The 25700-nt window shown below is 53.1% G+C and overlaps 1 protein-coding gene across 4 annotated transcripts; it reads right to left on the minus strand.

Annotated features, from left to right (window-relative positions):
• Positions 1–2898: 2898 nt before the first annotated feature.
• Positions 2899–24025, minus strand: SNRNP70 (small nuclear ribonucleoprotein U1 subunit 70). Of its 4 annotated transcripts, none has more exons than XM_074386090.1 (10): positions 23774–24025; positions 22834–22990; positions 17916–17978; positions 17751–17805; positions 12882–12946; positions 12677–12739; positions 9975–10056; positions 6718–6819; positions 3798–3885; positions 2899–3716 (listed from the first exon to the last, which is right to left on the minus strand). In XM_074386090.1, exons 2-10 carry the CDS (start codon positions 22978–22980, stop codon positions 3065–3067), a joined length of 1317 nt encoding a protein of 438 aa, XP_074242191.1. In that variant the 5' UTR covers positions 22981–22990; positions 23774–24025; the 3' UTR covers positions 2899–3064. The 4 variants fall into 4 exon arrangements, with proteins under 4 accessions (XP_074242191.1, XP_010349353.1, XP_010349352.1 ...); XM_010351051.2 differs by having other exon boundaries at positions 2899–3689; positions 23778–23868; XM_010351050.2 differs by having other exon boundaries at positions 23778–23868.
• Between the last annotated feature and the right edge of the window lie 1675 nt (positions 24026–25700).

Here is a 25700-nt window from a genome sequence, read left to right on the forward strand (position 1 = left end):
ATTTGCCATGTTGCCCAGGCTGGTCTCCCATCTCCTGGGCTCAAGTGATCTTCCCACCTTGGCCTCCCGAAGTATTGAGTTTACAGGCATGAACCACCACGCCTGGCCACCACTTACTTTGTTAATTCCAGTTGTGTTTTCCAGTTCTAGAATTGCCGTTTTTTTGGTGTCCGATTCGAGATTTTTTTTTTTGAGACAAAGTCTCTCTCAGTTGCTCAAGCTGGAGTGCAGTGGCACACTCTCGGCTCACTGCAGTCTACCTCCCAGTTCAAGTGATTCTCCTGCCTCAGCCTCCCAAGTAGCTGGGACTACAGGCACGCACCACCATGCCCAGCTAATATTTTTGTATTTTGTAGTAGAGATGGGGTTTCACTGTGTTAGCCAGGCTGGCCTTAAACTCCTAAACTCATGATCCACCCACCTCAGTCTCCCAACGTGCTGGGATTACAGAGGTAAGCCACTGTGCCCGTTTGTTTTTGAGACAGTGTCTTCGTCTGTCACCCAGGCTGGAGTGCAGTGTTGTGATCGTAGCTTGCTGCAATCTCAAAGTCCTTGGCTTAAGGAATCCTGGAATCCTACCTCTGCCTCTCAAGTAGCTCGATTACAGATATCTTTACATTCTCCACATCTTTTTCTTATTTTCTGAATATATCATAGCTCTGATAACTCCAACATCTCAATCACCCCTGGGTTTCTTTCTACTGTCTATTTTGTTTCCCTCTCGATTTTCAGCGAATTAATTCCTTTCTAACAAACCTGGTAACTTTTGAGTAGATGCTGCATAATGGGTACTAAATATAGTACATGTGGAGGCTCGGAACGCTTTTCTTCTTTCAGAGTTTTCTTCTGGCTGGTAGATTGCCCGAATCTGGTTTTAGGCTTTCTTAGCCTGCCTATTTGTATTTTTTGACAGTCTCACTCTGCTGCCCAGGCTGGAGTGCAGTGGCGTGATCTCGGCTCACTGCAACCTCCACCTCTCAGGTTCAACCGATTCTCCTGCCTCAGCCTCCCAAGTAACTAGGATTACAGTCGTGTGCCACCATATTCGGCCTTTTTTTTTTTTTGGAGACAAGAGTCTTTGTTCTGTTACTCAGGCTGGAGTGAGGTAGCACGATCTCCGCTCACCACAACCTCCACCTCCTAGGTTCAAATGATTCTCGTGCTTTAGCCTCCTGAGTACCTGGGATTACTGGCACTCCCCACCACGCCCAGCTAATTTTTGTATTTTTTAGTAGAGATGGGGTTTTGCTGTGTTGGCCAGGCTGGTCTCGAACTCCTGACCTCAGATGATCCACCCATCTCAGTCTCCCAAAGCGCTGGGATTACAGGTGTGTGCCACCATGCCCAGCCTCTGGCTAATTTTTGTATTTTTGGTAGAGATGGGGTTTCACCCTGTTGGCCAGGCTGGTCTCTTTTAACTCCTGACCTCAAGTGATCTGCCCACCTCTGCCTCCCAAAGTGCTGGGATGACAGGCATGAGCCGGCGTGCCTGGCCTCTTAGCCCGATTCCCTGTTGTGGCCTTACTCTTGATATTGAGGCACCCTGGGCATCTCAAGCAGGGCCATTCCACCATGGTGGGCCCAGAACAGCATGGCTGCTGCAATCTCCAGGCAGTCAGTTCCTTGGCCTCCCAGTTACTGCATTCTGATGAGTTTCTTGGGGGTCTTGCAATGACAGTCAGCAGCTTGAGTTGGTGAATGCGTCTGGGGAGGTGCGAGATTTGAGAGCTCAGTGCCCTCTTCTCCCGTTCTGTCAGTCCCAGCTGCCTGGCTGAACCTCTGAACTTGGCCCAGTGGAAGTCAGTCCTGCTTGGTCGTCTCTTTCCCCATGCTAAATGGCAAAACATCCTCAAGGAAAAGGCAAGAGTAAGCGTGAAACACACCTGTGTGCTCACGGACCACAGCCCCTCAAGCCTCATCAGATCGGCTGCTCTACAGCACCTTTCCCGTTTCTGTCTACTGCCCAGCCTTTATATAACTGGTGTGCACCATGTTAGTCCAAAATGGGCTTTTTGTAGCCAGTACTAGAAGTCTGTAGTTGCAGTATCTGGGATCTCTATGAAATATGCTAATTAGAGGTATCAAGTTCTTTTATTCCTAAGTCATTTCTTCCGAGATCAGTTTTTCTGTTTATCTTGTGGTCTCTGTTTTTCCTCAAATGTCTGAGTATTAGTTGGATAAACTGAAGCCATTAAAAAGCAGACTGCAATTCTGCGTGCCAGTCACAGACCCTTTTGAGTGATCAGGCTGAGACACTTCTGAAAGACAAACAGGTATCCTGAGTGCCAACAGGGAGGCCCGCTGTACAGAGCTCTGCCTCTGGCCTCCCACCCTCGCTCTCCTGCAGCCGCTGCCTTGACCCTCTAGGGTTCTGCAGGGTGGACTGGCTTCTCAGCACTCACCAGACTCAAGTGTCCTCACCACCCATGTCTTTAATCTTTTGTCCAGGCATCTGCTTGAAATCTCAGTTGCTGGTGGAACCTCTTCTGTTTCTGCTCGTTAGTCCTGTCACTACGAAGTATGTAGGTTGGCGGGAACTGGAGGCCCCACCCACCCTTCTTGCTCCACCCCCTCAACCAGCAAGGTGGGTTCACATTCAAAACTGCTGCTTCCCCGAGTAAACGAGTCCCCTCCTAAATCCCAACCCCCACCACGGCAGGGTCAGCTCTGAGGAATGTGTGGAAGAGGTGGGAAAAAAAAAGGGTGAAAAACACAAGGGCGACAAGGAGCCCTAGAGAGGCCTCCTCACCCCACTTTCAACAGCTCTGGCTACCGGGCACAGCGAGCCCCACAGCCTAACCCTCAAGCTTTAACTACGCCCGGGAAACCAAACTAAGTAGGGCTATCGAGTCAGGGACAACCTTGCCGGGAAGACAGAGCAGTGAAGGAACCAAGGTGCCCACTATCAACAGGAAATTAATTTTATTTTTAAATCCAAGGGGCCAGAACAAATGAGACACCTACCCTTGGAGGACAAACTGAGGTGGCCAAGGTTGGGGGAGGGGATGACAGCAAGGGGGTGGGGCAGGAACGCGTCCAATCACAGCAGGTGGAAAGGACCGCTTCACTCCGGCGCAGCCTCCATCAAATACCCATTCTCCGGAGCCAGGTAGCTGTCGCCACCCTCAGACTCCATGTACATGTCTCGGCTGTCGTTGCCCAGACCCTCCAGCCCGTTGTCCTGGCCGCCGCCACCCCCACCTCGGGCCTCATCCCTGCCCCGCTCACTGCCCCGCTCCCCCCGCTTGTGCTCGCGGTCACGGTCGCGGTCACGATCCCGGTCCCGGCGCCGCTCACGCTCACTCCGGTGGCTCCGCCGTCTCTCCCGGTCACGATCCCGGCCCTTTTCCTCTGGACCATCAGGGCCGTCAGGCCCGAGCTCCCCTGGAGGCCCGTCATCAGGTGGCGCATCGCCCGCCTCGGAGGGCTCCGCCATGTCACCGCCGCCTCCACGCAGCTCCTCCTTGCGCTCCCGCTCCCGCCGGGCCCGCTCCCGGCTCCGACTGCTTCGCCGTTTCCGGTCCCGGTCCTTGTCCTTGCTCCGTTCCCTGGAGCGCCTCCGCTCCTCCTTGTCTCGACTCCGTGAGCGCCTCCTCCGGTCCCGAGAGCGGGAGCGCCGCCGTTCTCGCTCCTTGTCTCGCTCCCGGCTCCGCTCTCTGCGCTCCCGCTCGCGGTCCCGGTCCCGGTCCCTGTGCGGAAGCGGGGAGGGGCCGGGCCTGGATGAGGTGGGCAGACCTGTGTGACCGGGCTCCCCCGTGGCCGCCCCCCGCCCCAGGACACCGGTCGCCCAATCTTACCTCTCATCGTAGCGGGAGGTGTCATCGCGGCCCGAATGCCGGATGTTCACATCAGCCCCTCCTCTTCTGGTACCACCGAGGCCTCCTCCTGGGGCAGGGCAGACGGACAGAGGGTCAGTCTGGAAAGGGGCAGGGCCCAGAGGAGCGGAAATAGGCGGCTCCGAGAGCAAAGGGCAGGAAGGCAGCCCTGGCTTAGTGTTCCCAGGGCCGGGTGCCTCCCGTGCAGTTCATCTCTGGCACTCCCATCACAAGACAGCCACGTCTGCCGACACCGAGTAACCCACACAGAGCGTTCGCTGGGAAACAAGTGTTCCTGGAACCCACCTCTGACCCCAAAGCGCATCATCTTCACCACAGCGCACTCCACAGTCTTCTGAAAACGCTCCCAGTCATCCTCAACCTCACACAAACCCCAGGCCAATCATCTCTCCACCAGAAAATGTGCTCTGCTTGGAAGCCTTTGGTGGCACCCCCCCAGGCTGAGGTCCAAACTCCGTCAACTGGTAGTAGAGGCAACAAGAGCAGGCCGTGCCGGGGCAGGGCTCCGCGTGTCCCAGGCCCTTCCCAGAGTCCGCGCTCACCGTCTTCCTACCACAGTGTCTGCGCATTCTCCTCGCCCTGGACCGGCCTCCCCTTCCTTCTCTGGTGAACTCACGCTCACCCTTAACGCTAACCCGAGCATCCCTTCCTCGGGAAGCCTTTCCTGACCATTCTACATACTCACAGTTGTAGAAAAACACTTCCTTTCCCCGGAGTTTCAGGTTTGCTACCTGTCTGAGTGCACCCCTACCTGCCTCTCAGACTGCAAGGCGCCCCGGACCGCGCACGCGCTTGCCTCTTGCTCTCGGTACCAGCAGGTGGCGCTGCAGCTGGTGTAGAAAGTTGGACGCTAATGTGTCAAGTGAATAAATGAACAGCCCCCAGGCACACACGATAACCTCACTGTTCTGATGGGGAAAGGATCTCAGATCAAGTCACTGGCCCACAGTGACTCAGCAAGGAAGGTGAAGAACTGGGCTGTCACTGCCGTCTGCTGCAGAACCTGCCTTCTCAAGCGTTCCTCCATCCCACACTGCCTGGAAAAGCTTCCGAGAGGCAGAGCTGAGTTGTGTATAGCAAAGAGGCTGTGGGAACACCAAGGAGACATTCACACAGGAAGCAGGCAGGGGGCCAGGCACCTGCCATGTCACAGGCACAGGGCAGCTAGACTAGCCTTTCTCTTTCCATGCCATGAACCAGCAGAGAGTCACATCATCAATCTGATGGGTTGCAACCAACATCTTAAGAAACAAAACAGCGCAATATACAATATACTTACTACATAGAAAAAACTGTTTCCTCAAACTTTAGGTTATATAGTATTTCTGCGGGTGCACCAGGTCAAGATATTACTGGCTAACACCAACAAAAAATGTGAATGCCAACTGTACTACAAGATTCTGAGATTCTGGAGAGACTCTGAGATTCCAGAATTCTCCCACCATGACAGGAAACAGCAGAGGTTTAAGAACCCACTCCACCCGAGAGAGACCCAAGTAAGGTAAGAACGTGCCTGGGAAGCTCAGAGGCTCAGCAGCTGAGTGTGGTCTCCCTAACACAGGCAAATCCAGGGCTGGGAGGCAGGACAGGAGCCCCGAGTGGCTACTACTGCCTGGCTGTCTGCCCAGGGACCATGCTCTTCTTCTCTGACAACTGTCACTCAGCTTTGCAGGATTCGGTCCTCAATAAGCATGCTTGAGGAACAGGACACCGGGCCCAGGCCCAATACTGAGCCAATCAAGATGTGCCCACCCCGAAACAGAGACATCCAGGACTGAGTGTAAAGCTGGGACCTGTGGCACGCTGTGCTGGGTCAGCGTGAGGAGGCATGGGATAGACCCAGCTGCATGGAGGCTGAGGCAGAAGCAAGCTGTGGGCCACCCAGCTTTTTTTTTTTTTTTTTTTTTTTGAGACAAGAGTCTGGCTCTGTCGTCCCAGCTGGAATGCAGTGGCACGATCTTGGCTCACTGCAACCTCTGCCTCCTGAGTTACAAGCAATTCTCTACCTCAGTCTCCCAAGTAGCTGGGATTACAGGCACCCAGCATCATGCCTGACTAGTTGTTGTATTTTTAGTAAAGGGGTTTCACCATCTTGGCCATGCTGGTCTTGAACTCCTGACATCAAGATCCACCCATCTCAGCCTCCCAGAGTGCTGGCATTACAGGCGTGAGCCACTGCACCCAGCCTGGCCACCCCAGCCCTTAACAGCTTCAGCTACCAGGTCCTCTTAGGTCCACAGCCATCACATACCTCTCACCTCCAAAGGATGCCCATGATTCTGTACCAACAGGGCCCTTTACGTTTCAGGAAGCTCAAGTGTACTTCTGATACTTGCAGCCAAACTGACCTTGCCTGAGACAGCGAATGACAGTGAAGGAGCCTGAATGCAGAAGGCTCAGAGGGCAGAGGCTGCCTCTGTGTTGCTCTTGACTAGAAGCCTGGCACATGGCTGGTGATCAAATACGTACTTGCTGAATCAGTAAATGTGCGAACAAGAGCAAGAGCAAGCAGCAGAAGCAGATGAGCAGGTGACATTTACAACCCCAGCATGTGTCGCTGCCAAGCTGGGCACCCAGTACACTGAACTCAGTGAACTCGGGGTTATTTCCACTAGGAGGGACCCCCCCCACCCCGCCAACTAGCAAGTGTGAACACCAGCATGTAGGCTCAGGCCTCTCCAGGCTGGTGCCCCTGCTCCTCACAATAACCTACAACGAGGAGGCAGGCGGCTGCAGGAAGTGTGATGGCCATGAAAGGCGGAGATGAGGAGGTGACAGGAGCGGTGAGCTGGCAGGAGACAGAGAAACGGAAGCAGCAGAGGAGAACGAGGCCACCAGGCCGAGGGCCCCCGAGAGCCTGGAGTGGGCAGGATGTGCTCACCTAGCCGCCGGGGCCTCCAGCCCTTCACGGTTCGGCCCCTCTCCACATCCACAAGGACCCTCCTGCCATCAATCTTCTTGCCGTCTGCGTGTTTGTAAGCGGCTGTAACAGATGTGGGGAGGGGGAGGGGAGAGGAGTCCCCAGAGGGTCCTCTAGTCAGGACAGGCCCAGCTCTACAGCATCCCCACCCCGTGTCCCCATCATCACGCACTCGCACACGCCCACCAGACAGCCAGGCAACTGACAGCCAGACCAACCCTCTCCCAAACCGGCGAGGGGCCTGCTCCATCTCAGTGTCTGCTTCCTCTCAGCACCCCAACCACTCCTGGCCGAGGGAGACGTCCACCCTCACCCGCCACCCTCTGGGCTCCCAGGTCCTTCCTCTCCCACATGATGGAGCAGCCCCCTCCCGCCAGGGCGGCCAAAATTGCTGCAAAGAAACTGAAGGTTAACTCCACGCTGGACTCTGCTGTGGGGGAGGGGGCTCCTCCACAACCCCAAGCATGCACCCTGAGACACCATGCCAGGGCAGGAGGCCCAGCTGGGACGCTCCGCACCCCAGACCACCACACCGGTTTTGTTTTTTTTTTTGGAGGGGGTTGAGTGTGGGGGGAACAGACATCAGAACAGAAAATGAACCAGAAGGGGGTGGGAGAAATCTTCAGGAAATGTCAGGGAGCAGAGAGGCGGGTTATACACTCCCAGGGCGCCTGCAGGGGCCCCTGCAGCTGGGGACAGGGGCAGTGGAGGAAGCATGGGGAGCCGTGCGGTGCTACCGAAAATCCCTGCCTTACCTGAGACGACTGACCCTGCCTGCCCCCAGCCCCGCCCCATCTCATCCTCCACACCCCTGGCTCATCATGTGCTGGGAGCAAACCCCAGCCTGAGCCTGCCACAAAAGGGGACTTGGGAGTCATAGAGGGGAGATGGGGGAGGGGCTCGCTGCTGCTCTCAGGTAGGGCTCAGCAGAGGGCAAACCTGAGGCACTGGCCTGTGATCACACGGGGATGTCAGGAAGGCCAAAAAGTCCCTGTTCCCCCACCCAGCCCTGGCCTAGGGGGGCTGTCCTCAACCAACCGTAATACCCTGCCCCACCCCAGCCCGCTCCCCCCCAAATAACAACCAGAGGAAGAGAAAAAGGTGCCATTTACCGATGCCGGCCTTGCGGGTGTCCAAACCGAGCGGGATGGGGGGGGCTCGGCAACTCCTGGGGGCCTGGCGAGGAGGCGGGCTTCCCGGGGGGGGGACACGGGACCGCTTACCTGGAGCCCCCAAGCTTACCTGAGCACGCGCACAGACCCCACACCCACCACCATGGGGTCAGCTAAAGCTACAGGGAGGGGAAGTGGGGATTCTAGGGAGCCAGGAGAGGAAGAGGAACCACATCTCCTGTACCACCTGGAGACAGGCAGAGGAAGTGGTGGACCCCAAAGAAATCTCAAGGAGGCCTTACAGTGGGGAGACGAGGATTACCACCCAAGCTGGGATCTGGAAAGCCCTAAACTATAGCGTGTCAATTTCCAAAGAAGGCAGGGAGGCCTCAAACACCTGTCTGCCCTTACCAATCCCCAAGTCACACTGAACTAGGCACACAGCCCGCCACCCAGAGGACCAGGAGTGGCTTCTCCACCTCCAACTCCGTGCTCCCTCCCACCAGCTGCCTCTGCAGAGGCTGGCACGCAGGGGTCCAGGAGATGGTGCTGCCAGTGCTCTGAGGAGGGGCCGCTTGGCCCCTGAACCCACAGGAGGGGAGTGGGGAAAGGCATTTAAGGACCAGGATCAAAGTCAAGTGAAGGAACCCCGCTTGGGTTCAGAGTCCCAAACCCCAAGAGGCCCAACCCAGGAAGAACAGCAAAGAAAACATGTGATTGTGTTCATCTAGGCCTCTCTCTCTTTCCCTCTCTCTGAAGTCTCTAGACAGTGGAAGGTTCTTTAGTTAAAACCTACGACACCTTCAGCTGCTGGCAACTTACCCCTTGGTCCCTCCCACACCCCAAGCCCCAATTCCATGCACTTTGGGGAGCTTGTGACCACCTCTGGAGAGCGGCTGGACACCACAGCCAGCCCCTCGGGAGGCTTCAACCACAGTAAGGAAGACAGGAAGGGGGCAGAGCACCCCAAAACTAGCAGCCAAAAAGATTCTCCAGGGCCAGCACAGTGGCAGCCCCACAGAAAGCACGGGGGCAGGGAGGGAAGGCGGAAGGGTTCCAGTGGAGCCCTGGCCTGGTGCCCTGCCCTCGGTTTTCCCACCATCTCACCGCTGATATCGCAAAGCCGGGTCATTAGAGGCCGGGTGGAGCCCAAGCGGAGAGGCTGCTGCCTTTCCCACCGGCTTCATCCTTCCCCTCCTTCGATCAGCAAGATTCTCAGAAAGCATACGGATCGGGGCAGGAGGGACAAAGGGCACCCAAACAAGGAAAGGGCTGTGGGTGCGGGGAGGCTGCGGGGGCGACTGGGGTGGGAGGAGGGGTGCCTCGCTGCTCCTGAGCTGCCTGGCTAAGCTGGGCTGGTGTGCGGTGCTGAGTGATCTTACCCATGATACAAACCCTTATACCAACCATACACTGAGGTGTTGTAAGGGGAGCGTAAGCATCAGCTGCAAGCCAGCTGCGTGGTGGCTGCAGTGACAATAAGAACAGTCAATTAATACGGCGGCCCCTGGACACGCCGCAGCCCTGCCCACCCTCCCCCACCCTTCCCTGCCCCTGTGGACGCCGCGGTAGCCTCAAAGGGGGCTTTGGAACTGTAGGGGCAGGCGCTCAACATGCCTATCACCCCACTGCCCGCTGAGGAACAGGGTGGGGGGCCAGAGCTGGGGAGGTGGAGGGTTGGGTGGCCCAGCCCCAGTTCTACTGGGGGGGAACAGAGGGCAAGTTCAAAGGCCAGTCCTCACTGGCAACCTGGCCGCCCCCAACTCCAGTGGGGGGAATGGGGAGAGGCTCCCCCAAAATCCAACCCCTCCCCCCACCTCCAGCTGGCCCCGGCCCCCCACCCAGTTCCCTCTTTGCCCCTGAGGTTCAACGTGTGACACTTACCTCCCCAGGTTCACACACACACACGTTGTGGGGGATTTGGTTTTTGTTTTTTAAAAAACACGTATATAAAAAAAAAAAAGATATATCAGAAACAGAGGGAGGAGGAGAAGAGACATCACTAATGTCAGGTGTGGCAGGGTGGGGAGGGGACAGACTGGGAAGGGCTGGGGCAGCAGAGAAGTGAGAGGGTCAGAGGGTAGCGCTGCGGCGGGTGGTACTCACAGTGCATGTCCCGCTCGTGTTCGTACTCGATGAAGGCATAGCCGCGGGGCTTTCCTGACCGCTTACTGTAGACCATGTGGATCTGCGGGCACAGGGACAGGGCTGAGTTCCGCCACAGGGCAGCTCCGCCCCAACCACCCCACAACAGCCTGCACGACAGGCCCGGGGCCGGGCAAGGCCTCAGACCCTCTCTGTCCTTCAGGATCCCTGAGTGACTTATCATCTAATGGCAGGAGCAGAGGACAGAGGTGATTTCCTGAAGAAAAGGACACTTAAGCTAAGACCGAAAGACTGAACAGCGATGAAGGGACAGTGAGGTGTCTGCCGTCTGCCTCAGCCTCCCGGGTAGCTGGGATTACAGGTGTACACCACCACACCTGGCTAATTTTTTATACTGTTAGTAGAGATGGGGTTTCACCATGTTGGCCAAGCTGGTCTCAAACTCCTGACCTCGTGATCTGCCCGCCTCGGCCTCCCAAAGTGCTGGGATTACAGGTGTGAGCCACTACACCTGGCCAGGGACAGGGGAGTTCTAAGAGAAAAAGAAAGGACGTGTGCACAGCCAGGGAGGCCGGAGAGAGTGTGGCACACTAAGGATGGGTCCCCTCTGAGGATGGCAGCGAGGGAGGGGAGGGGAGACGTGAGACGGAGGTCCACGAGGCCACACAGCTTGAGGAAGGGCCCTGGAAGGCTAGGCAGTCGCACCTGGACCTGTCCTAACATGCTAGGGACCCCATGGGAGGCTGTGCACAGAGGAGACAGGGTCAGCTCTGGATGGCAGAAGGATTCCCCTGGGACCACATCAGTGAGAACAATGGGCAGGGCAAGGCTGTTGAGACAGAGGCGGCCAGAATGCAGCAGGGAAGGTTTCTGGGAGGTGACAGCATTTGAGCTGGTCCCTAAAGAATGGCTAGTTCTCCATTCATGTTACTACCAGTTGTCAATCAATCCAACTCACATCACAGATGAGCTCACCTGGTCCTAGGACTTGAAACTGGGACCCCACATCCTCCAAAACCCAACTGAGATTCCTGACTCAAATGGGATCAAAGGGACCAAGGCAGGGCATAACGACATGTGTGCCGTGTTTATATACGTATATGTATTATCTACATATATATACACACACACACACGCACACACAGGCACAAGCCACCACACTTGGCTAACGTTTTGTATTTTTAGTAGAGACAGACTTTCGCCATGTTGGCCAGGGTGGTCTCGAACTCCTGATCTCTGGTGATCTGCCTGTCTCAGCCTCCCAAAGTGCTGGGATTACAGGCATGAGCCACCACACCCAGCCTACAATACTTATTTTTTTTTCCCTCCTTTTTGTGGAGGACGGGGTCTCACTATATTGCCCAGGCATGTCTTCAATTCCTGGGCTTAAGCTATCCTCCTGCCTTTGCCTCTCTGAAAGCTGGGATTACAGGAGTGAGTCACTGTTTATACACGTATACCCGGTCTGACACGTATAAACATACACATATGTATACATACATTTTTTTCCCCTGAGATGGAGTCTCGCTCTGTTACCCAGGCTGGAATGCAGTGTCGCAATCTTGGCTCACTGTAACCTCTGCTGCCCGGGTTCAAGTGATTCTCCTGCCTCAGCCTCCCAACTAGCTAGGGCTACAGGCACAAGCCACCAAGCCTGGCTAATTTTTTTATTTTTAGTAGACACAGGGTTTTGCTATGTTAGCCAGAATGGCCTCCATCTCTTGACCTCGTGATCCACCCACCTCAGCCTCCCAAAGTGCTGGGATTACAAGCATGAGTCACCGCGCCCAGCCATAAATATTGTTTAAAAATGTATCAGAAACCAAAGGAGGAGGTGAACAGACACGGCTAATGTTAGTTTTTGTGCTGGACGGCCTCAGACTCTTACTACTGGCCAGTGAAGACACTTGTCTCCCACTTTAGATAAAGAAAATCAGGCACAGAGCACTTAAGTAACTCAAAAGAAGATTAGGAAAACAAAGTCTTCCTCTAAAACAAGAAACAGCGTACATATTCTGCCAAAACCAAGAGAGTAGATTATTTCCAGCTCTGACAGCCTTATATTCTGTTGTAACAACCCAAACCTGCTTACAACAGTAGGAGCCAGGCCAGGCATGGTGGCGGATGCTTGTAATCCCAGCACTTTGGGAGGCCAAAGCCAGTGGATCACAAGGTCAGGAGTTCAACACCAGCCTGGCCAACACAGTGAAACCCCGTCTCTACTAAAAATACAAAAATTAGCTGGACGTGGTGGTGGGCACCTGTAATCCCGGCTACTCCGGAGGCTGAGGCAGAAGAATCACTTGAACTCAAGAGGTAGAGGGTGCAGTGAGCCGAGATTGTACCACTGCACCCCAGCCTGGGTAACAGAGCTAGACTCTGTTTCAAAAAAAAAAAAAAAGCGGGGGGAGGGGGAGAGCCAAAGACAATGTATAAACAAACAGCTGCCTGGCTGAGCCAGTAAGACTTTAGTTTGCCAGCTCCTGCTCTAAACCAGCCACCAGCAGTCACAACAGTCATTATTTCTCATCTGACTCCTGCTCCCCAAGGCCTGCTGCATGGAGATTCACTCAGGATGCTTCAACCCAGGCCCTGAAATGCTTCGAGCCAGGCTCAAGGCTGGGACCTCGCCCCTTCCCTTTCAGGCTACAGCCCTCCTCCACGCACCCCCCATTCAAACACCCTGACCCACTCCCACTTACTCTTTTGATGGGTCCGTACACCTCAAACTCTCTCCGGAGCTTGGATTCTGTTGTGTCATAGTTCTACAAGGAGACGGAGATGACGTTAAATGGGAAAAGGGAGATGCCCCTGGAACACTCCCTGAGACCTAGCCTATTTGCCCTTTGTCCCAGACCCAGGCTCTCAGCAGTCTGGGGTTCCAGGGGCTGAGAGCTGAGGACTTACCACTCTCGCCACGAAGAGAGTCTTGAAGGCATCCCCCTGAGCATTGGGATCATTGTGGGGGTCCCCTGTGTAGGAAGAAAGGCATTTTGTAAGCGGAAGCTGTCCGCTGTCTCAGGTGGCAAAACAAATACAGATGGGCAGAGGCCAAGAAGAGAAAGCGGGCACTGGGAGAGGCCCCTCACTGGAGGAACACGGGTGGTGAACTGGTGACTTTAAGCATGCCCCTCTCTGAACCTGTTTCTCTAAGGCACAGTGGCCTTTATCAGAGTGGCTGAGAGATGATAATCCAGGGCTGACTTCAAGCTGACATGATGTGGCAGGCCCAACTACCATTTCAGACCTACAGAAGCCGCAAGGGTCCCATTGCTCCCAGATGCAAGGTGATCCAAACAGTAACAGCCCAAAAGAGCCTCCCTGGAGATGCAGCCGATGCCCCCAGGTTCTGAGCTTCCTCCATTAGCACAGTCACACTGCCATCCACTGGACACAGACTGCAACTACAGCCCACAGGAAAACCTGAGACCTAGCGGCCCCAAGGTTACGAATGGGCCAGGAGAGCCAAGCTCATCTAAGGCCTGCTTTCCCGTGTGCCCTGTGTCTCTCAAAGAAACCCAGGAACTGAGGAGCATCAGATGAGATTCTCACTCCAGCCCCATTACTGTGAGGCAAACTGTCCTATCTGGCTACTGAGGAATAACAATCTCCAAAGAGAAGAGCCAGGAGTCTCCTAGGAAACCACATCCACAGATGATTCTGCTGGGTCAGGCCTGGGAATGAGTCCTTTTCACCAAATGCCATGGCCCCAGCACATAATGACCCTGACTGCTGCCAGGCTCTCAGGACACTCTGTCCTTTCTTCCTTGGTACAGTGTCCCCTCAGAGGCCAGCACAATCTGGGAGAATATGAGTAACAATAACCCATTTATGCCGGAGGGTGCAACTTTCTGACCTGCAGATGTGAAAAACCAGACCTTGGCAATGATCTTGAGCAGCAGGATATAAATAACTCCCACATGCTTAGCGTTCCAATAATGGAACACTAGGCATATAATTTACTGAGCACATACTATGGCCAAGACAGTGCTGGACATTGAAACTTATTTATTACTACTTTGTAAATGGAAGCAAAACAGAACAAATTCAAGACACAGAAAAGGCAGGTGGTCAAAGTGGCAAAGGGCGAGGCCAACTTCCCCTCCCAGCCCAGGTATTCACATTACCAGGCTCCTGCCCCAAGTCCCCGGATGCTACCTTTTCAGGAAGACAGCAGGTGTTGCCAGAAGCTAGAGAAATAAAGTCTCAGATTTGTTTCTTATGAGAGGATTCAACTACAAGCCTAAACTAAGGTCAAGATGACTTTAAGGAATGCTTCAAAAACCAGTAGCCTGAGCCACAATTTAAGGGAATCACTACATAGGACAGATGGAAACATCTGAAAACTACTCCATCTCGGCGCGCTCCCTACCCACTCCTTCAAGTTCCTTGCCAGGCTGGGTGCGGTGGCTCACGCCTGTAATCCCAACACCTTGGGAGGCTGAGGAGGGCAGATCACATGAGGTCAGGAGTTTGAGACCAGCCTGACCATCATGGAGAAACCCCATCTCTACAAAAAAAGAAAAAAAAAAATTACCCGGGCATGGTAGTGGCTCGTGCCGGCAGTCCCAGCTACTCAAGAGGCTGAGGCAGAATTGCGTGAGCCCGGGAGGTGGAGGTTGCAGTGAGCCAAGATGGTGCTATTGCACTCCAGCCTGGGCAACGAATAAGACTCTGCTTAAAAAAAAAAAAAAAAGGCCAGGCACGGTGGCTCAAGCCTGTAATCCCAGCACTTTGGGAGGCCGAGGCGGGTGGATCACGAGGTCAAGAGATCGAGACCATCCTGGTCAACATGGTGAAATCCCGTCTCTACTAAAAATACAAAAAATTAGCTGGGCATGGTGGCGCGTGCCTGTAATCCCAGCTACTCAGGAGGCTGAGGCAGGAGAATTGCCTGAACCCAGGAGGCGGAGGTTGCGGTGAGCCGAGATCGCGCCATTGCACTCCAGCCTGGGTAACAAGAGCGAAACTCCGTCTCAAAAAAAAAAAAAAAAGTTCCTTGCCATACCTCATCCCTCAGTTTTGTAATTTTCTTTGTCCGGGTCTCTCAATCTGCACTGGCTTTTTTTTTTTTTTTTTCGTACCACGTAACTCTCACTCATTCAATAGGTAATTCTTTTTTTGGTTCCCCATGTTTTGTGTTTTTGTAAACAGGTAATTCTTTTTTTTTTTTTTTTTTTTTTGAGACGGAGTTTCGCTCTTGTTACCCAGGCTAGAGTGCAATGGCGCGATCTCGGCTCACCGCAACCTCCGCCTCCTGGGTTCAAGCAATTCTCCTGCCTCAGCCTCCCAAGTAGCTGGGACTACAGGCGCACACCACCAAGCCCAGCTAATTTTCGTATTTTTAGTAGAGACGGGGTTTCACCTTGTTGACCAGGATGGTCTCGATCTCTTGACCTCATGATCCACCCGCCTCGGCCTCCCAAAGTGCTGGGATTATAGGCGTGAGCCACTGCACCCGGCCTGTAAACAGGTAACTCTTAAGCACTTACTATGTGCCTGGAAATGCTATAGTTGTTGCGGATTTGGCAGTAAACAAGACAAAAAAAGTGCCAGGCGCGGTGCCTCACACCTGTAATCCCAGCACTTTGGGAGGCCAAGGCAGGCCGATCATTTGCGAACGGGAGTTTGAGACCAGCCTGGCCAACACAGGAAACCTCGTTTCTACTAAAAATAAAGAAAGAAGTTAGCTAGGTATGGTCCAGCTAGTCTAAGGCAAGAGAATCGCTAAGAACCAGAGGCGACAAAGGTTGCAGTAAGCCGAGATCATACCACTGCACTCCACCCTGAGTGACAGAGTGAGACTGTCTCAAAAAACAAACAAAAAGACAAAAATGTGTCTACCCTCATGGGGTTCATATGCTAATGGAATAAGGAGATCAGATGATGACAGACATAGAAAAGGGTGATTTTATAAGAGGTTAGAAGAGATCTCCCAAGATGCTGACGTTTAATGAAGCGCAGAAGATTGTCACAGCCATGGGGAAACACACCTGGCAACACCAGACAGTAGGTGCTGTAAGTTACCATGAACAGGAAAGGGGACACCCCACGACCCTGTAGGGCTGGTCCCTACACACTACAGTGGGACCAATGACTGCTGTGGGGTCGGGCGAGTGAACAAAGGCCAAACAACAGCTGAGCCTCCCAAAGGGCAGCCAGAGGGAACCCACCCCGGTGCACTGCGTGAGTTCTCAAGAGTACTCGCCGACCCTAGGTGGGTGGGGGTGTGGCAGGGCACGAATGCAACTAAAGGTAAAGTGCAGCAAAGCAATGGTACAGAAGTACTGAAGAAAGAACATGACTAAAAGAGGGCCACACAGAACCAGTGCCAGTCAGCACCCCACCAGCCAGGGTATGCGTGCAGAGCCCTGCCGGCGGCTCCGCCCTTAGGAAATCATTGGTTAAGGGCTCATCTAAGCAGCAGCCCAGAGCAGGGACTCAAAGGAACTGGGCCGTGGAGTTGGGAAATCTCACTAGGCTTTGGGATGGTGGAAGCCCCATCTCGGAACTCTCACTCTTTGTAAGCATGCCTGCCTCAACAAGCCTCCATTTCTTCATCTTGAAAATGGGAGCAGCAACCCCTGATGCGCTTGGAAGCCGTGAGAAGTCAGGCACAGGAAGGACGAGTGCTCAGCAAGGAGCACGGTCCCCTTGAAGGGAGCTGGTCGTTGGGACAAGGCACAGCAAGCTTCTACAGTCAGGAGTGGAGGCTCTCAAGGGCACAGAAACCCTACTGAACTTGACCCATTCTCTCTCTGCTATTAGGGAGAAGTCCGAGCACTTAACAGAAGTGGAGAACAGTGCAACAAACTCCCACGAGCTGCTTCCGTCATCAACGTGCGGCCAAACTTGTTTCATCTCTACCCTCCCCCAGCCCACTGGACCTTTTTTTTTTTTTGAGATGGGAGTTTCACTCTTGTTGCACAGAGAGGAGTACAATGGCACGACCTCAGCTCGCTACAACCTCCACCTCCCAGGTTCGAGAGATTCTCCTGCCTCAGCCTCCTGAGTAACTGGGATCACAGGCACACATCACCACACCCAGGATCCTGGGTGATTTTTTATTTTTTATTTTTTTAATGAAAGTTTTTCTTTTTTATTTTTATATAGACAGAGTTTCACAAGGCTGGCCAGGCTGATCTCAAACTCCTGACCTCATGATCCACCTGCCTCAACCTCCCAAAGTACGGGATTATAGGCATGAGCCACCGTGCCCAGCAAAATACAGTCTAATCCCACAGGCTCACCGTCACACCTGTGGTCCCCTGCTGACTGAAACATCACTATACTGCGTGAGTTTTCACTCTCATAGTAAAGAGCCACTGGAGGTTGACAGCTGACCTTCTTATCAGCTTGGTTAATGGCGACAACACATCTGTCCTGTACTTCCAATTCCTCCGATACGTGGAGAGGATGAACGTCCTCAGCCCAAGAGTCAGGGAGCTAAGGGCAGAGCCGGGACGGACCCACCAGCCCACAACTCACTGCCTCAGCCTGAGACCCAGCTGGGTTGTGGGAGCCCCTTGTAACTGTCCTCCCCTGCAGGAAGGGCCCAAGGTACCAGGGGTCTCCCTTCCCGCCAACTTTTACCCCATGTTCTGCTGCTGAAAAACTCAAACCAAAAACAGGGCTTGCCAAGTGGCAGGGGCTAAGTAAAAGAACTAACAACCCTGCTCCCCCCAAAACAGGCCTTTGGGAGAAGCAGGATCCTGGGTATGACCTGGAAAGAACCCAGGGGGAAGGAGAGAGGAGAAGAGCGGATGAGAGACTCACACATTTTGAGTTCTGTCTCCACTTCCTGCTGTCGCCGCTCAATCTTCTCCCGTCTCTGTCATAAGAAAGGGAAGGTGGATAAGCAAACGCAGATAGAAGTACCCTAGTGTCAAGGACCATGTGAAGTGGCAAAAGGGGGGCGGTCAGGAAGCAAAAATGACATACTTTCCTCTCCATGCGTTCCTCTCGGGTTTCTGCACGAGTTGGAGGAGGGGCATCTCGAGGGTCCTAGGAACAAGAAGAGAGGTGACAGGGTGGGAAGGACTAGGCGAAATGGCAAGGGATGCTCACCAAGGAAACAAGCATGTCAACCCTCCCACCGCCCCCTAAAAATATAAAACACATGTACACTTTCCCAGTCACAGTGGTGGGAGGGGAGTGGCACAGATCAAAGCATGGTCTGCAGCCCCACACACTGGCTTCTGCTTGTAATCCCAGCACTTTGCGGGGATGACACAGGACGAACGCTTGAGCCCAAGGGTTTCAGACCAGCCTGGGACACACAGTGAAACACCATCTCTACTAAAAATTTACAAATGAGCCAGGTGTGGTGGCACACGTCTATAGTCCCAGCTACTAGGGAGGCTAAGGAGGAGGATCTCTTGGGCACTGGAGAGCAAGGCGGCCATGAACCATGACTGTGTCACTGCACTCCAGCCTGGATGACAGAATAAGACCCTATCTCAAAAACTAAGCACAGTCCATAGACCAGCACTATCCAAACTTGCTGGAGTGTGAGAAGTACAGAAACCGGGAGTAAGTGCTCAGAAACTTCTACAACAATTTGAGTTTTACGCCCACTGACTCTAATACAAATCTGGTCTTTTATTCTGCAGGTCTTCTATTTTTTGATGCGAAGTCTTGCTCTGTGACCCAGGCTGGAGTGCAATGGCGCGACCTCGGCCCACTGCAACCTCCACCTCCCAGGTTAAAGCGATTCCACGTCCTGCTTTCCCCTCTGTGCTGTCTCTACAAGGAACCCACTAGCAATCGTGTGTTTCTAAAAAGAACCCAGGAACTGACTAGAATCGTTCCGAGTGATTCTCCTGCCTCAGCCTCCTGAGTGCCTGGGATTACAGGTAAACGACACTATGCTGGCTAATTTTTCTATTTTTAGTAGAGAAGTGGTTTCACCATATTGGGCAGGTTGGTCTGGAACTCCTGACTGTCGGGTCTTTCTTTAAAAAGTAATTCTGGCCGGGTGCGGTGGCTCAAGCCTGTAATCCCAGCACTTTGGGAGGCCGAGGCGGGTGGATCACGAGGTCGAGAGATCGAGACCATCCTGGTCAACATGATGAAACCCCGTCTCTACTAAAAATACAAAAAATTAGCTGGGCATGGTGGCCCTTGCCTGTAATCCCAGCTACTCAGGAGGCTGAGGCAGAAGAATTGCCTGAACCCAGGAGGCGGAGGTTGCGGTAAGCCGAGATCGCGCCATCGCACTCCAGCCTGGGTAACAAGAGCGAAACTCCGTCTCAAAAAAAATAATAATAAAAATAAATAAATAAATAAAAAGTAATTCTGGCCGGGCGTGGTGGCTCACGCCTGTAATTCAAGCACTTTGGAGGTCAAGGCAGGAGGATCACCTGAGGTCGGGAGTTCAAGACCAGCCTGACCAACATGGTGAAACCCCGTCTTAAAAAAAAGGAGGGCCAGGCGCGGTGGCTCACGCCTGTAATCCCAGCATTTTGGGAGGCCAAGGCGGGTGGATCACGAGGTCAAGATATCGAGACCATCCTGGCCAACATGGTGAAACCCCATCTCTACTAAAAATACAAAAAATTAGCTGGGCATGGTGGCGCATGCCTGTAGTCCCACCTACTCAGGAGGCTGAGGCAAGAGAATTGCCTGAACCCAGGAGGCGGAGGTTGCGGTGAGCCGAGATCGCGCCATTGCACTCCAGCCTGGGTAACAAGAGTGAAACTCCGTCTCAAAAAAAAAAGTAATTCTATCCTATTTATCAAAAGCATCAATCGAGGCGGGTGGATCACGAGGTCAAGAGATCGAGACCATCCTGGTCAACATGGTGAAACCCCGTCTCTACTAAAAATACAAAAAATTAGCTGGGCATGGTGGCGCGTGCCTGTAGTCCTAGCTACTCAGGAGGCTGAGGCAGGAGAATTGCCTGAACCCAGGAGGCGGAGGTTGCGGTGAGCCGAGATCGCGCCATTGCACTCCAGCCTGGGTAACGAGTGAAACTCCGTCTCAAAAAAAAAAAAAAAAAGCATCAATCTGCAAAAGATTGGAAACTGTCCTTCACCAATGACAGTTTGAAAAGCCCTGGCACAGGTGACACCTAGCTTAAGAATACAGTGCTGAAGGTCCCTGTCTTCCATATTTAGGAAACACACTGCTTCTCACAGCTCCAAGCATCACTCACATTGAACAAAGTGTCAGAGGATGTGATGGGAGCAGAGTGACGGGAGGGCCATGTTTATGAAAGCCAGTTAAGAGAACCAGGCCTGAAGCAACATGAGCTGACAGGACAGGGCTCCAAAGCCCACAACTGCATACCCTCTGAGGGCCAGGGCAGCACTTAAAAGTGTCACCAACCGCCCATTAAATAGTAACTGGCTGCTGGACGTGGTGGTTCACGCCTGTAATCCCAGCAGTTTGGGAGGTCAAGGCTGGTGGATCACTGGAGGTCAGGGGTTCGAAACTAGCCTAGCCAACATAGTGAACCCCTATCTCTACTAACAATACAAAATTAGGCCGGGCGCAGTGGCTCATGCCTATAATTCCTGCACTTTGCGAGGTTGAGACAGGTGGATCACGAGGTCAAGAGATTGAGACCATCCTGGTCAACATGGTGAAACCCTGTCTCTACTAAATAAAAAAATTAGCTGGGCATGATGGCGCACACCTGTAGTCCCAGCTACTCAGGAGGCTGAGGCAGAAGAACTGCTTGAATCCAGGAGACGGAGAATGCAGTGAGCCGAGATCGAGCCATTGCACTCCAGCCTGGGTAAGAAGAAGGAAACTCCATCTCAAAAAAAACAAAACAAAACAAAATCAGCCAGACATGGTGGAACATGCCTGTAATCCTAGCTACTTGGGAGGCTGAGGCAGAACTGCTTGAACTGAAGGCCGCAGTGAGCTGAAATCATGCCATTGCACTCCAGCCTGGGCAACAAAAGCAAAACTCTGGCTCATAAATAGTAACTGGCACATCATTATCAAAGGGCATCTACCACCTGCCTGTGCCCATTAAATTAATTTAATTGGCTAGTAACATTTCTCAAGTGCTGGTTCACCAAGGGTGGCAAATCCCACTGAAGATCCACCTTTCTACTATTTGCGAACTTCTTTTTTTTTTTTGAGATGGAGTCTCACTCCAGTCACACCCAGGCTGGAGTGCAGTGGCGTGATCTCAGCTCACTGCAACCTCCACCTTCCAGGTTCAAGCCTCAGCCTCCCAAGTAGCTGGGACTGCAGGTACATGCCACCACACCCGGGTAGTTTTGGTATTTTTAGTAGAAACAGTTTCACTATATTAGCCAGGCTGGTCTCCAACTCCTGACTTCGTATTCTGCCTGCCTCAACCTCCCAAAGCGTTGGGATTACAATTGTGAGCCACCGCATCTATCCTATCTACGAAGTTCTGCTCTGCAACTCCCTCTGCCTCTAGCTGTCCATTTCTACCCAATGCAACAATGTTCCTTCTTGTAACTTCTGGCTGTGTGCCAGCTTCTCTCAGGTATGCTCAGACGCACCTACAAGATAACCATTGTCATCCTAATTTCACAAATAAAAACAAAGAGGTCCAGGAGACTAAGTCATTCATTCCTATTTACCCTGAAGGTGCAGAGCTAAGATTCCGGTTTTAAGCCCTCCAACACTCGGTGCTAGCCCTTTATGAACACCATCTTCTTAATACAAGTAGTAAACAGTTACAAAGGCCGACATAGGCTGACTGCTTGATGCCATGCCCCCTGACATACACTTTGCCATTTAATTCTCCACCAACGGTATGAGGGTGCTACCATTATTCCCTTGCTAAAGATAAAGAAGCCAATGCATTGAGATACACATTTGCCCAAACTCACAGAGCTGATAAATGGTGCAGGCCAAGTGTGAATCCTTAACCACTACTCAAGTGAGCTTTCACAAACATTCTACAAAAGGTATACTACCAACCCCACTTTTTTTTTTTTTTTGGAGATGAGAGTCTCACTCTGCTGCCCAGGCTGGAGTGCAGTGGGACAATCTCGACTCACTGCAATGTCTGCCTCCCAGGTTCAAGTGATTCTTCTGCCTCAGCCTCCCAAGTAGTTGGGACTACAGGCAAGCACCATCATGCTTGGTTAAGTTTTGTATTTTTAGTTGAGATGGGGTTTCACCATACTGACCAAGCTAGTCATGAACTTCTGACCTCTGGTGATCCACCTGCCTCAGCCTTCCAAAGTGCTGGGATTACAGGTGTGATCCACTGAATCCAGCCTCACTTTGTTTTTGTTTGTTTGTTTTGAGACAGAGTTGTTCTATTGCCCAGTTTGGAGTGCAATGGCTCTATCTGGGCTCACTACAACCTCTGCCCTCCGGGTTCAAGTGATTCTCCTGCCTCAGCCTCCCGAGTAGCTGGGATTACAGATGCCCACCACCATGCTCAGCTAATTTTTATATTTTTAGTAGAGACAGGATTTCACCATGTTGGCCAGGTTGGTCTTGATCTCCTGACCTCAGGTGATCCACCCGCCTCAGCCTCCCAAAATACTGGAATTACAGGGATAAGCTACCGCACCCGGCCACAACTCCTTCAAAAAAAAAATTTTTTTTTTTGAGAGACGAAGTCCTGTTCTGTCACCGAGGCCGGAGTATAGGGGCGCAATCACAAAGCAATCCAGCCTCCAACTCCTGGGCTCAAGCAATCCTCCCACCTTAGCCTCTTGAGTAGCCGGAACTACAGGTGCACTCGACCACACCTGGCTCCAACCCCATTTAAAACAGGGAAACTGAGAATCACAAAGATGAAGCCAGTCGCTTAAATCACACAGCTAGCAAATCCAGTCACAGGCTGGACTCCCAAATCCAATCCCTTGCTCCCCAGAACCCAAACCATTCCTGGACTGCTCAGTGAACTCACCTCAAACTCTCGAATGTACGGCGCAATGCCACAGTAAGGTTGATTGTGGTGTTTTTCATGTGGCAGTTTCTCCAAAGGTGGCAGGTATGGGATAGGGTCACGGGGGGCAAAAAGGGCCAGAAGGTTGGGCGGCAGGAACTGGGTCATCTTGCCAAGTCTGAGAGCAGAAGCAGGACAGCCTTAGGTTAGATCGGGTCTGCACAGAGAAAGCCCCTATTTGTCCCTTGCCTCTCAAAAAAAAAAAAAAAGAGAGCGAGAGAAAACAGGAGAAAAGTCTCGGAATTCGAAGAGGCTCTGTAAGGGCAGAGAACCAGCCTACGCTAGAAGAGAAAAGGGTATCTCTTGGTGGCGGTGGAGGTGAAAGTCAGGCCGATAAAGGAAACAAAAAACAAAGGCTAGAAAAGGGTTCCTGGGCAGTGAGGTCTCAGAGTCCTGAGCCACGAGCTGTGGGGCGCAGAGGTTCCCTGGGGATTTCTGGGGGAATCAAGGACCCGAGGAAGGAGGCCCAGAGCAGTTGTGGCTGCTCGTCTCCTACCTTGGAGGACAAATTATGAGATGCGGTTTGCAGGGGCCTGGGGGGTCGGAAGTCTCCGAGCAAAGAAGAGAAACAGAAGCAGCGAAGCCCCAAAGCCAAGCGCCTGTGGGTAACAGACCCGCGCCCCCCTAAGACGAAAGGAATTATGGGTAAGGGTCCAGGACAACATGGAAAGACGGAAAAGAAAAAAGGCCACACACCGCAAGGGCCTGTGGGTAGGGGACCGAGGGCGCTGTGGGAAGCGGGCGTGGGTGCCCAGAGGACTCGGGTTTCGGGAAAGGGATGCAGAAGGGACCTGCAGCAGGGGACGCGGCAAGGGGGACTGGCTGCAGGGAAAAGAACCGGGGCCCACCGCAGGGGCTTGTGGGTAGCGGCCCCGCACCCCGTCGGACCACTCGGCCACACTCACTCGCCGCGCGGCGCCCTCCTCGGTCTGGCGTCGGTCCGGAGGCTCGGGGCGGCTGCGGCGGCCCCTCAGCAACAAGAACTCCTGCTTTGGCTTCCACTCCGAGGGCGTCCGCCTTTACCTGACTCCCTCGCCCGCGCAGCGAGCGTACAAGGCCGCTGCTCAAGAACCCGCGCGGCCTCGGCCAGAGACTGGAGCAGGGGGTGGGTCTCGCTCCAAATCCCTCCGCCGTCGGCACTGCGCACGCGCCGCGAGAGGCCAAGAACAACCCACACACCAGGACCAGGCGCCGTCGCGGGCACAGCGCACGCGCGAGGTCACTACCCCGCCTTCGGGCACCTTGAGTACCTCAGTCTCCGGGAGCTGGCGTCTGCACTGCGCGCGCGCGCTCAGCCGCAAGCCGCCCCTCCACCTCCCGCTTTCCGCTCCAAACCGCCTGTGTCCGCGAGACTCTCTCTGATGCTCCGCCCCTTTCCCCGATCACACTTCCCCGATTTTTTCGCGCATGCGTGTTGCGTAGAGCACTGTAACGTACCTCTCCGCCGCCTAGCAAAGAGTCCCTAAGTGAATAGCCTGATTGCGTTGATGTCTAATCTATTCAATTAACAACTGATCATCGAGCATCTCGTGTGTGCTAGGCGCTGTCTGGGCTTTGGGGGCTACAGCACGTGACTAAAGCAAAGTCGTCTGCTTGGGCTTACATTAAGCTTTTAACTGGGCCGGGCGCGGTGGCTCACGCCTGTAGTCCCAGCACTTTGAGACTCCGAGGCAGGTGGATCACGAGGTCAAGAGATCGAGACCATCTTGGCCAACATGGTGAAACCCCGTCTCTACTAAAAATACAAAAAATATTAGCCGGACGTGGTGGCATATGCCTGTAATCCCAGCTACTTGGGAGGCTGAGACAGGAGAATTGCTTGAACGCAGGATGCAGAGGTTGCGGTGAGCCGAGATCGCGCCATTGCACTCCAGCCTGGGCAACAAGAGCGAAACTCCGTCTCAAAAAAAAAAAAAAGCTTTTAACTGAATAAAGATAATTATTGCAAAATTCAAATGACTAATTTTCAAGAAAAGGGCCAGCTACTCAGGAAGCTGAGGCAGGAGAATCACTTGAACCTAGGAGGCAGAGATTGCAGTGAGCTGAGATCCTGCCGTTGCACTCCAGCCTGGGCGACAAATCGAGACTCAGTCTCAAAAAAAAAAAAAAGAAAAGAAAAGAAGAAGAAAAATGCCAAGTGCATTGGCTCATGCCTGTAATCCTAACACTTTGGGAGGCCTAGGTGGGCGGATCATGAGATCAGGAGTTCAAGACCAGACTGGCCAACATGGTGAAAACCTGTCTCTACTAAAAAATACAAAAATTAGTTGGGCATGGTGGCTCGTACCTGTAATCCTGGCTGCTTGGGAGGCTCAGGTAGGAGAATTGCTTGAACCAGGAGCCAGGACACCGAAGTTGCTGTGAGTTAAGGTCACACCACTGCACTCCAGCCTGGGCTGCAGAGCAAGACTCTATCTCAAAAACAAAACAAAACAAACAAACAAAAAAATGCTCTTCGTTCTCTTCCACATTGCCAGTTTGTGACTTTTCCAAACTTTTCTGTTGTGCTACATCCTATTTATGTATTTATTTATTTTCCAGAGACAGGGTTTCACTGTGTCACCAAGGCAGGTGTGCAGTGGCTATTCACTGCCATGATCCCACTCCTGATCAACATGGGAGTTTTGACCTGCTCCATTTCTAGCCTTAGGCTAGTTCACCCCTTGCCAGGCAACCTGGTAATCTCCCGCTCCTAGGAGGTTACCATATTGAAGCCAAACTTAGTATGGACATCCAGTTGTTGTGGGGAACGGCAATGGAGGGAGGGCGCACAGAGTGCCTCCATAAAATGACTGCAAGTGCTGGGAACAGTAAACCTCAGCAGACTG

This window comes from Saimiri boliviensis, chromosome 14, assembly GCF_048565385.1.
Source record: "Saimiri boliviensis isolate mSaiBol1 chromosome 14, mSaiBol1.pri, whole genome shotgun sequence".
Lineage (NCBI taxonomy): Eukaryota > Metazoa > Chordata > Mammalia > Primates > Cebidae > Saimiri > Saimiri boliviensis.

What these genes read in the sequence shown, in the direction of transcription:
- SNRNP70 (XM_074386090.1), bottom strand. Translation starts at nt 22,980, where the DNA reads ATGACCCAGTTCCTGCCGCCCAACCTTCTGGCCCTTTTTGCCCCCCGT. An exon ending in CTCTCTTCGTGGCGAGAGTG is followed by an intron (nt 12,740 to 12,881) that starts GTAAGTCCTCAG and finishes GTCTCCTTGTAG; the next exon opens with AACTATGACACAACAGAATC. An exon ending in ACCTCCCGCTACGATGAGAG is followed by an intron (nt 3,717 to 3,797) that starts GTAAGATTGGGC and finishes CACCTCATCCAG; the next exon opens with GCCCGGCCCCTCCCCGCTTC.